We start from the raw sequence: 12874 nt of genomic DNA, 5'->3' as shown, positions 1-12874 counted from the left end.
TCCCATTTATATCAGGTGGATATATATCAGTTTCAACAACAATAAACAATAGAGGGAATATTAATTACAACAATGAATAGAAATTCTCTTCTTGATCAAATTTATTCATTCAAGCATGAGACTCACAACACACAATGCAGACTCTTGAAGCCCAGTAGTGACGTTGAACAGACGAAAGAAGAGACTAACAGAATACCACTTGACTTGATCCATGTTTATTCTTGAAAAGGTTCATTGCCCTAATCATTGAAAGGCTAGACCTGATGAACGGATATAGCTTATTCAAATCGAAAGATCCCTCATCATGAAAAGTATACAATGTTTCCTATAGAATAAAAAATGTTAGAAGTAGTGTTAATGCTTCCAAATATAAAAAGTCATAAATCAGTAACAGATCAATTTTATTAACTATATTCTATTTCAATTCTATTAGCAATTCTATTTTTTTCTATTCAAATTCCAAAATAAAATTATGGAGTTTAGATCCCGATGAAAGTTTGATTAGATTAGAGCAAGTTTGAGTTCATGAAATTTTATCCAACTCATTTGACTTTTGTTGTATAGTGACAGTGAGGATCGGACCAAGATTAAGTGTTATGATGACAGTATTTGATTAACATTGGTGTTGCCATCCTCGATTATCATTCGACAAAGCAGATAGCACCATCCTTTTTTAGCTCTGCAACGTTTCCAGATCGTTTTTCACAATATAGAAATATAGTTGGTCAACAAAATATTCAATCTCAATTATGAAAATTCATTATTGAATCATTGAAAAATATTAAGATTTCTTGACAAATAAAATTAATTGATCATTTTTAACAAGAATGAACAGTTGATATTCCATCAGATATATCGGTATCAGCTATATTCTATAGAAGGCAGTGGCAAGGCAGAGAGAATTGGCAACGCTGTTCTCCTATCTTTCTCCATTGCAATATTATTATAACGTGGACCTCACTATAAAAGGGGGAGTTCACTAAGAAGAGCAAAGGTATTCTGCGGACGAACACAATTTCAAAATCGAAAAATATCAGGTCAAACCACCATGTGGAAAAACTGGTATTCCTTGTAGCTACAGTATATGGGTTCTCGAAAACCAATTCAAGGGCCGGTTTCCTATAGCTCGGGATTAGGTAAATTCTAGACTTTAAACAGCTGGAGTCAGAAAATTGGCTTTCCAAAACGGGGCGTAGTCGCAGTAAATAGTTGCAGCAAAATAGATCTTTATTTTCTCATTTCTATAATTGGAAACGTTTTTACTTGACTAAATGAAACATTCCTAAATAATTCAAAATAGCTAAAACTTTATACTATTTTCTCTTTATTCTATTTTGTGTTCAATTTTTTAGATTTTCGAAGTTAAATTTAAACGTGACTTTGAAAAACAATTTAAACATGACTAGTCATAATCAAAGTCACGTTTAAATTTAACTTCGAAAATCTAGAAAATTGAACACAAAATAGAATAAAAGAGAAAATAGTATGAAGTTTTAGCTATTTTGAATTATTTAGGAATGTTTCATTTCGTCAAAAAAAATTTTTCGTTCGAAAAAATTGAAGACTACGATTACGTCCCGTTTCGGAAAGCCAATTTTCTGACTCCAGTTGTTTAAAGTCTAGAACGTAGCTAAATCCCGAGCTCGGAAACCGGTCCTAAAAGTTATTGCAAAGTTAATTCATTAACAAAGCCTAGGGAAAAATGGGTGATGGTACTAGAGACCAATATGGTTAAGAAAATAAGTTTGTTTCATGCACACAAAAAATCGTTTGTTGAAAGTTTTCTCCTGTGCTGATTAAAGACGTTGATACAATAGCTTATTGGGTGGACACTGATGGTCTTATAATTCATGACTCAGGAACCGCCCCATGCACTGGCTATAGAGCTGTAGTGAGATTCACTTTAAACTGACAGTTTTCCCCATCAACAACATGTATGCTTCCCATTCCTTCAATACTGACAGTTCTAGTATAGTCTCGTGAATAGGTTTTGAGGGCACGCTCATTATTGCTTTATCTAGATTCAGATCAATTGAGTGTAGTTTCAAGGAAGACACTGTCAAAATCCCGGCTTAGCTGTAGCTCCCAGTCTCAGCTGACTGCACGCATTTGGGTCATTTCAAGTTTAAAATGCACGGAAAATGGCCGCAATGGATAGAAATAACACCTCTGTGCAATTCGTGACATGATTTGCTGCTTCCCATGAAACGATTGCTCGATTTCCATCTAGTGGGTCAGGGGGAACATTCCAACTTGCGGGAATTTTAGTTCACAGGCAACTAGGTTGTAGTAAATATATGTAGTATACATCCACCCTGTGTCACGTCAAGCGAGTTGATGAACAATTCTCGGAAGGCTTCTGATAGATATTAGATAGCTTCTTGTTGAAAGATGGTTGAAATAAAGAAATGATTTGTTGAGAGTGAGCATATCATGCAAGTTGATGAGTAATTACATTACATTATTTATTACATTCCTTAATCACAACATCAAATTAATGATTGGGAGAGAATCAACAGGATAAACCCAAAACTGTTCCTCTCCCTAATTTTGATAAAAATAGTCCAAATGAGGTTATGAAAACACTTTTATAAAGATCACAAAAATTTACAGTCCAAATATACATTATACTAAAAATTTTGTATCTCGGTTGATCAGAAAGATGAAACAAATTATTATTATAATTCTCGGAAGGCTTCTGATAGAATGATATTAGATAACTTCTTGTTGAAAGATGGTGGAAATAGAAAAAAAATATTTGTTGAGAGTGAGCATATCATGCAAGTTGATGAACAATTTTCAGAAGGCTTCTGATAGATATTAGATAACTTCTTGTTGAAAGATGATGGAAATAAAAAAATATTTGTTGAGAGTGAGCATATCATGCAAGTTGATGTACAATTTTCAGAAGGCTTCTGATAGATATTAGATAAATTCTTGTTGAAAGATAGTTAAAATAAGAATTAATTTGTTGAGAGTGAGCATATCATGCAAGTTGATGTACAATTTTCTTAAGGCTCCTGATAGATATTAGATAACTTACCTTCTTGTTGAAAAACGATGGAAATAAATAAATATTTGTTGAGAGTGAGAACTCTTTGACTAAAAGTCTATCTGGTTTATGATTTTTAAATCAGGTTGATGATTTTCCAAATGGCTGATTTCAAGTTTTACGTAGAAAATTACCCTATTCAATTATCGAATTTGATAAGAAAATAAATCCTGAAATTTCCCTTTATCTCAATCAATTTATTCGTATGAAAATTTCTATTTGGCATCATCAGTGTCATTCATTAAAAATTTATTCAGTGAGTTCACTAATTTCTGTGAAATTGGGCGGTGGGACCTTCCCGCAAGGGATTCCCCACAAAAGCCATACGAATTTACTTTACTTTTTACTAATTTCTGTGTTTAGATCAACACTACAGTAACTTAATTTCGTTTATTTTTCGAAACCTCAAAGTTTAAGTCTTCAATTTTTTCATTCATTACGAATTGCTATGCGTTTAATCAAGTTTAAACAATGGAATGACGGTTTGCTGATTATAATAAAGTTTCTTATCCGAAATAGAACCAGGTATCATTAAGAGCACAGGCTAAAGCATTCAACAAATTTCAAAGTTCTGTAGTAGACCATGTTTTTCGGAATTGGTCAGAGTAAACAATAGAGCTTCAAGAGATTTGAATAGCCGATGGTTTGGAACCCACCTAAAGCTGTAGGTCGACTCACCTCTCATCATAATTTTTCCCATTACCCATACTCAAGCATTTACCCTATAGTGAAGTCCACGTTATAATGGCAGTGTTTGATTAGCAATGGTATTGCTATCATTGTCTATCATTCAACAAAGCCGATAGCGTTATCTCTTTTCTTTGTTGCCAGATCTTCTTTTAACAATCTAGAATTAAGAATCAATTAACAAAATATTTCATCTCAATTATGAAAATTCATTATGAAATTATTGATAAATATAGTTTCTTGCTTAATAAAATATAATTGATTATTTCAAACCATGAAGATGGCGGACCTGCCGAAAGATCTCGTTGTCACAGTGAGTGATTGATTCATGTATTGTAACAATCTGACTTCTAGTCGTTCTTTTTAATAGCAAAAAGGGATTTAATAATAAGCAGTTCGTGATGGAAAACAACATTGGAGAATATAATTGATGATTTTAAACGAGAATGAACAATTAATATTACATCAATAAACCTGTATCAGCTACCGTCTATAGAAGGCATTGACAAGACGGAGGATCGGTAACGTTGTTCTCCTACCTTTCTCCACTGCCATTATAACGTGGACCTCACTTTCCTGTCCTAGATAGTTCAGAAGGTCAATTATTCTGTATGGAAGGCTAATTCCATAAAATACCAGTATCAATACTATCCTCTATGGAAGGCAATGGCAAGGCAGAGAATCGGCAACGTTGTTCTCCTACCTTTCTCCACTGCCATTATAACGTGGACCTCACTATAGGCTATACTATGTAGGAACAACACGCAACAGAAAAGTAGACCTAATTGAAAATTCTGTGTCAATAGATGATTATTATCATAATCATCATCTCAACTTCAAGGCTAGATCATTATAAAACGAGATATTCAAGAATAATCCTTTTCTTCTGATCTACACTCACTGACAATAAAATAATGGTTTGATAGAAGTTTTATTATAATAAAATAAGAATAATGCCTTTATCAGTTTGATTTGCTATAAATTTGCAATAATTTGCTTCATTGTTGTTCATGAATATGCATAGCTGAACATATAGTTTCCGATAACAGTAGAGAAGCTGAAGCAATAATTATTATTAAACGAAAATCCCAATTCAAATCAAATCAAATAGCTTTTTATTCACAAAACATAATACAAATTCATGAAATTCATTTACACATTTAAAGTATTTATAAATTAGTAGTATACACCAAATTAAATGCTGTAAATTGTAAATGCAATTTCCAATTTATTTCCATCAGTGGAGAAGCACTTTTTATCCGAAGACAGAGGTGAATATTTTCGAGCGGTTGCGTGGCTGTTGGTTGTTTGTCGGAAAGCCATCTCCAATCGATGCATAGCAGCCGCGTGACGAATTGGCCAAAACAATTTGATGAAGTCTAGTCTGAGAGGACGGCAAGCAAGCGTGTCGCCACGACAAAGCGTCTGTGACATCAGCTCCTATTTCCCGTTACGTTCTTGGACCTTCTCAACCGTCTAGGATAGGAAATAAAAATATAGTGAGGTCCACGTTATAATGGCAGTGGAAAAAGATAGGAGAACAGAGTTGCCGATTCTCTGCCTTGCCATTGCCTTCCATAGAGGATAGTGTTGATACTGGTATTGTATGGAATTAGCCTTCCATACAGGATAATTGAGCTTCTCAACAATCTAGGATAGGAAATAAATATATATTGAGGTCCACGTTATAATGGCAGTGGAAAAAGATAGGAGAACAGCGTTGCCGATTCTCTGCCTTGCCATTGCCTTCCATAGAGGATTGTGTTGATACTGGTATATTATCTGATGTGATGTTGGCACTGGTTATTCTTGTTTAAAATAAACAATTATATTTTATCTGTCAAGAAATAATATTTTTCAATGATTGAATAATACATTTTTATAATTGAGATTGAATATTTTGTTAATTTAAAAAAGTCTAGAAGTCGTCTAGAATTCATAAGTCAAAAAGTTTACTAAAATTGCGCAAAAAGTGCTTCACCAATGAAAATTTTTGGATTTTTTGTTCTCCTTATAAGTTCAAATATCGGGGACCGAGCTTCGCTCTGGATTACAATAGCATAAAAAATTTATTACGAAAGAGGAAATTATAATAACATTCATACAGAAATCTTGTATCTAATCACAGTAAATTGAGATTCATTCCCAGAGGAATGCATAAATTTCCCTCACAAAGGACCAGTTGCACAAAAGCCGGTTAAACTTTAATCCTTAACTTCACGTGAACCAAATCAGAGAAGACCATTTAAAAAAGATGGATCTACTGGAATTAATCAGGATTGAAAATAACTCTGCTTTTTTGCAACTGGCACTAAGTACCTGATTGAATGATTACAAAAGTTCAACAGCTGAGTCATAATTTTGACACAGTTCCACACTCGCTCACTCACTTCCATCACCAACAGACAACGAAATAATTATTATCAGCTGTTTTCCCAAGGATGAATAATAATTATCATTTTAATGTCCTTCAGCCAGTTTTCCCATGGATGAGACCTAGTGCAATCGAATCTTTATATTATAAACCTATGTTCTGAATTTCGTGAGAATCGTTAGAGCCGTTTTCGAGATCCGGTGAAATACAAACATCTAAACACCCAAACATATAAACAGAAGTTGCTCATTTAATAGTATAGGATATTTTTCATACTGTATTATTATTCCAGTTTGATGTTTGATCTTATAACTAGTGAACTTCCCCAACTAATCAATGGGATTTGTAAATTTAGTATTCAGTTGATATGAGAATTTTTTGGCAATCGACCCCTCTGTCTCTCTCTTCTATCTCATTGTGATTGATGCTGGCTCGACCTTTGCATCCAGAGAAGTACTTGGTTCTCGATATCATAATGAAATAGAATATAATATGATATTCAAATTTGTATCCTCTTTTACGATAAGCAAGGATTTTCAAAATGATAAACCGTTCCTCCAATAAGTCAGTAGATCCCTCTATTGTGATATACGGCGGCATCGATATTCCAGTATTAATTCACTCGTAAGCAGTAACACAAGTATCAATTTCGTGAATCATATTCACACGTATATCAATTTGTAAAATCATCTTGCTCTGCGAAAGAAAGAGAGCGCGCGAGAGAGAGAGCATGTTTGAGAGAAAGACTGAGGATATCAGATTAGATTACATGTTTTTATCCACGTACATATTAATGAACGCTGGTTTACAGCAGAGAGTATGCAAGAATATAATGTTCTTACATTTATTTATTTACTCTTATGGCTTTTATCGGCAGAGAGATCCTTTCGGATGTTCTGCCTTGCCGTATTACCCAATGTCATTTCCTATCAACACTCAAGTTTATAGGTTATGTCTTGGGTTCTTCATTTTTCTCACTAAAAATTTGCACTTTCACTTCATGAGTTCCTATTTTATGAATTTTAAAATCAAGAAAACTATTTTCAAACATAAAATCACATTTAAAAAGCAAGAACTATAAAAATTTTGATGATAATATTGAACTGAAAATTTCACAGATGAATTAAGTGTTCTTACATGCTATTTCATAACTATATTGTAATTATAGTGTTATTTACAATGAATGGACAAATAAAATAAAAATATAATAAAATAAATGCTCATATTCTCTGGTTTAAAGACGACCCCTGGAGTCGAATCTACGATGATTAACACTTAAAATTTTAGATTCAAAGATTTCTAATAAGTATCAACTGAAGAATTACTAAATAATATGACGGTGAAATGCATATCCTGGAATATGACACCCTTTTCTCAAATGATACCCTAACGGAAGCCATGTTTTTGCCAAAAAGGGTGAACATCTGCCCTGTTCACATCAGAAATTGATATAATAAGGTCATAAAAATTATTTTTTTAATCATACCGAGACTAACACCAGAAGTTATGAGTAGGTAGATCAAATCAAATCAAAATCTTTATTGCCGAAAACATTGAACAATGTTATAACAACGTCAGTAGCTGAAAAATTACAAAGGAACATAAATAATAGGCTACAAATTACACAAACAACACAAATAAACAATTAAACAAATAATGTACAGGAGCTTTCATTGGAATTATATAAATATCACAGCAACTAAAACTGAGTTCGCACACAAATATCAAAAACACATTAGATGAACTAATACTCAACGTTTGAAGTGACTTTATTGTCCCTGTGTAGGCTACTTTTCATTACCAAATGTGGGCCAATTTGAGATAGATTACCTTGGTTATCAGATATCAGTAGAATACTAGTTATAATAATGAGCTACTCTTGAAATGATATGAAAAATAATATATAAAGAAACCTTGATAAGGTAATGTAATACAGCCCGTGCTAACGCTTGGAAATCTCGTTAACAATGGTATGAAACTATTATTTCAAAATTCATACCCTGTACAGCTACAAAATTCATAATTTACAAATACGAAATGGTGGAATAAGAATGAAATTGATGAATAACACTTAAAAAGTACCGTACCTCGCTGGATTGTTGAAGCTTTTCAAATATTAAAAATTGAATTATTTATTTATTATTTTTTTCAATGAAACACAGATCGGGAGAGAAAACTAAGGATACCTTGTACTATTTCTCTCTCAAATAATCTTTCTAATTCTCCTTAGATCATTCAAGAACTCCGAACTCCGGTCAATTTTCAGTCGAAAGTGTATATAAGCTCTATAATTCTCATGTTCAAACTTAAGCTTCTATTTTCGTAATTTGAGAATTATTGAAAAAATTATGTCTTTGATAATCCACTGTAAAAACACTATTACACTCCAGTGTGAAGAGAATGATCACTGTAACAATAACAATCCTAATTTATAGCACTCTATAATTGAAATTGTAGAACAAAAAACATTTCTATCTGTAAAATATTAATTTGTAAACCTCTTCAAAAGTTATTAAAAGTATCGCATCTTATTTCGTATATAATTTAGGGCATTATGAGAAGATTACGCAATTTGCAATACTTCCATCTCTAAAATTCAGCCAAGAATATCATTAGATTTGATATTGAAAAATCTCAGTATTTCATATGATATATAATTTCTGAATGTTCTTAAATTTAATACAGCGGAATAACAATGTCTTGAACTAACTTATACAATATAGTTCCTGAGTCTTAACAGCATCTGACACTCTAAAAATTAACACAAGTTATCGCGATCAAATCTTGTAAAGTCACTGAAATAAATAAATTACCTCTCATAATTTTTAAAAGCATTGTAGTTCACAATTTAAAACACCTTGTTAATTGCACGAAAAAGTGCACATTCAATAATATTTTTTTGAAAAGCGTGCATATGATACATTGTCATTTTTTGTAGGAAAATATACTCACATGAGCTTCTAATTTTTATTATGTCTGTCATCTACCAAGTGTGTTTTGACACCCTAATTTTGAATTCAATATTTCCTCTCATGTAATTTGTTTGGAAAATATTTCAAGATATTGATTTTTAGATCGTCTCAATGTGGAAAGAATTGATCACTGAACTGTAAATTTCACTCACTCCACCAAATATATTAAAAGTCTCTAATGTTTGTAATGGACTTGGTAGATGTATAAAAATGACATTTGATAATAAATAACTAATAACTTGAATGATATGATATTATGTATCATCAGATTAGTAGAAAAAATATCAAGAGTATACGGCAGGGCGATTAAAAATTCCAGATAATCAGCTCAAAAGTACTGAAGCAGAAAAAAATCAATTCTAAACTTTTAAACTCAAACTCAAACTCAATTATGAGATTCAAAATCCCAACTTTACCCAATCTGGTTGCGTGATGACATGGTCATGAATTAGTTCCATGAAAAGTTGGTATTACCGTATCTAATATATATTTTCAAGCTCTGTTACAATTAGTAGATCCTTTTGAAACAACTACGTGAATTGAACCACAATATAATTATACTCAAGAACTATTAACTTTCGATGATTGACCAAGGAATTTAGACTTAAACTTTGTCTTCAAAAATTTAGTTTTCAGAATGACAGGTTGTTGAGTTGGAGAGATCACTACTAACATTCTGAAGCCCGAATATTATTAACTAATTATAGATTGAATATTCAATTATCAATCGCCCTGCCGTCAAAATTTGAATGAATCAATAAATTTTCTTCTCATTGAAATATTCTTTTTGTTTCAACTTGGACGTGGAAACCTACAATCCGCTTCTATTTTGCTTATAAACCACAGAAGAAAGAGCAAGGGGTGAGTTGATGAACGTTAATAAAAATTCGCCATCTAGTGTATCTAACATAGAGAACTATACTGACACTTAACTGAAAACACTAAATTTTTTACTACACTTTAGTGTTTTTTAAAACACTATTTTATTAAAATTAGACCACATACAGAGCTTGCACTGAAAACGAATAGAAACTAACACTAAAAATCGTTGTATGAGTAGTTACATAGGACATTTTTTGGTAGGCTATAACGTAGTAACAGACCCTGATGAAATTCTCCAAATAGGTATTTTTTTCCAATCCATTCGCTACATATTTCCGGTACCGGTACCTACTATGATTATTAATTAGGAATGAATTCACTTGAAATTGACTTCCATTGCTCCCTCTACTTAAAGGTGTTAATTTTATCTCGGGCCACTCCCGTGTTTCGGATGGACACGTTATCGGCGGTCCCGGCTGCCTATAAAGCAATCGCTAGGTCATGTCAGCGGCCCTGAAATTATTGATCAGTTACGACCTGAAAACTTTCACACCAGACCTGAGCCAGCCAGGTCACACGATCTTAATTTTATTATTTACCTTCAGTTAATTTTTCTACAATTCATACAAACTTCAAACATCATGATTCATATTTGTTGCGTTTGATGCTTTAGGCTTTTGAATGGGTGGGAAGATGATAGTAGTCATTGATGGGCCAAATTTAGGCGAGCTTCAAACCAACTAGACGTGATTTCCAAACAAGTGGAGTTGTCGATAAAATCGTGGATAGAGTTGATGAAAAGATTGATTAATTATTGTCATTGTCGAAGTGAAAAAATGGTACATACTATTTCTAAACATCGCTATAAATAATTCTATGTCAGTTCTTTTAACAAAATTGTAATCATGACTATTCTCAAAAATTAAAACTCAGAAGTCTACGGCAGGGCTCTCCAACCTACGGCCCGCGGGCATTTTGTCCGGCCCGCCAAGAGTTATTGCAACAGATTTTTTAAAATATATATTTACACAAAGAAGGTAACCTACTTCCATTTTACAGTTCTCTCACAGAAAAAGACTTCAAAAACATAAAAACCATGCTGAAGCTATGTTTTCTCTTTTTGGATCTCCCTACAATTTATTGTGAGCAGACATTTTCAAAAATGAAGTTTGTTAAATCCAAATACAAATCTTCCTTATCAGATGAACATTTGAAATAAATTTTAATGTTTGGAACCACAAAGTTCCTAAATTGGCGGACATTTTGAGTGGAAAACGAATGCAATCTTCTCACTAAAAATAAGTATTCTCTTTTAGCATGGTAACTTTTTGTAAATTCGAGTATTGTCAAGTTGTCTTATCCTAATACCTAATACGCGGGTTTTTACAGCCTTCCCGGCCGTTTCCCGCACTCAACACGCCATCTGCCTCTATGTCTCCATACGTCTTGTTGGATGCCCCTGCTCTCCATGGCCTCTTCTATGTTTTGCTGCCAAACCGTTCGTGGTCGTCCTCGTTTCCTCCTCTCAGCCGGAATCCACTCATATACCTTCCTTGGTATGCGACTGGGGCTCATTCTTCTGAGATGTCCGTACCACTGCAGTTGTTTCTCCTCCACCTCATCCACCACTGACCTGTCCAATTCCATTTTCTTCCTTATAACCTCATTTCTCACCCTATCTCTCAAGGTCAGCTGGCAACATCTCCTCCAGTAATTCATCTCCATAGCCAATAATCTTTGTTTTAGTCTCTTGGTTAATGCCCATACTTCCGCCCCATAAGTTACACAGCTCATCACAATTGTTTTGAAAACCTGTTTCTTTACTCTTTCAGATATATCATCCGTCCAAAGTATTGAATGTAGCTTCCTGGTTAAAACTCTCTCCTTTGCAATCCTGTATCCAATCTCTCTCTCTCATCCCGTCCATCATCTTTTATTGTCATACCTAAGTACCGGCATTCTTTGACATTTGCAATTTCCGTGGTGTCGTCAATGTTCAATGAATTTCCTTCTCCTCCAACCACCATATATTGCGATTTCTCGTCACTGATTTCCAGGCCCCATTTTTTATACTCCTCTATGAGTTGCCTTGTCATATATGACATATCCTCTTCATCTTCAGCTAGGAGGACCTGGTCATCTGCAAATAGTAGAGTATATATATTTTCTTCATTTAGTAGTACACCCATACTTCTACACTTGCGTGACCACCCCTCCAAGGCTTGGCTTACGTATATCTTGAAAAGCGTCGGTGAGATAGGGCAACCCTGTCTAAGGCCTTTATTTACAGTAAACTCTTCTGACAGCTGGTTTCCAATCTTTATCCTGCTACTGCTATCCTTGTAAAGAGTTTTTATGGCATTGATGAGGGGAGTACTAATTCTCGCTTTTTTGAGAGCTTCCCATATCTTATTCACTGGAACACTATCTTTTTTCAGATCCAAAACCAAACATGAAGCTCTCTTCCTCTCTGTAATTTTTTCTCCATCAGATGTTTGATATAGAATAGGTTATCGATGCATGATCGACCAGCACGGAAACCACAAGTTGTCTTATTACTATTGAAAAAAAGTAATCATATTTTGTTTAACTTTCTAAGCTCATGCATTATCAAGTTTTCTTATGACCTTTTTACACTCAATAAATTCGACTTTGTATTGAAATGAAATGAATTGGTTTGTTCCTTCCTGTGTTTTAATTAAACCTACTTAAAACTCTTCATATTATCTTAATGGAAATATAATAATTTTACACCCCCTAAATCCCTCGTGGTCTGTGGCCCACAAGTCAAATTCCACGTACATCCTTTTTATTGGCCCTTTAAGCCTCCCTAGAATTAACAATGTGGCCCTTGGATGGAAAAGGTTGGAGACCCCTGGTCTACGGTACCATAATATTTAAGATTGATATTATTCTGAAGGGATGATTGATTTCCATGAAGCAGTGCGATACGATACTACATTCTCT

The 12874-nt window shown here is 33.6% G+C and overlaps 1 protein-coding gene across 2 annotated transcripts in view; it reads left to right on the top strand.

Annotated features, from left to right (window-relative positions):
• LOC111052848 (tubulin alpha chain, testis-specific) overlaps window positions 1-12874 on the top strand; it is a 78380-nt gene that overhangs the window by 39824 nt on the left and 25682 nt on the right. Inside the window, exon 2 of one of the 2 annotated variants that reach the window (XM_022339649.2) lies at window positions 9932-9946. The exons of the other annotated variant lie outside the window; for it this stretch is intronic. Within the exon in view, the coding sequence (XP_022195341.1) occupies window positions 9932-9946 (15 nt within the window). The remainder of the gene's footprint in view (window positions 1-9931; window positions 9947-12874) is intronic. 2 annotated transcript variants of the gene reach the window in all.

Source organism: Nilaparvata lugens, chromosome 2, assembly GCF_014356525.2.
Source record: "Nilaparvata lugens isolate BPH chromosome 2, ASM1435652v1, whole genome shotgun sequence".
In the NCBI taxonomy this organism is placed as follows: domain Eukaryota; kingdom Metazoa; phylum Arthropoda; class Insecta; order Hemiptera; family Delphacidae; genus Nilaparvata; species Nilaparvata lugens.
The sequence above is the reverse complement of the archived record's forward strand: the minus strand, read 5'-3'. Positions and strand labels throughout refer to the sequence as shown.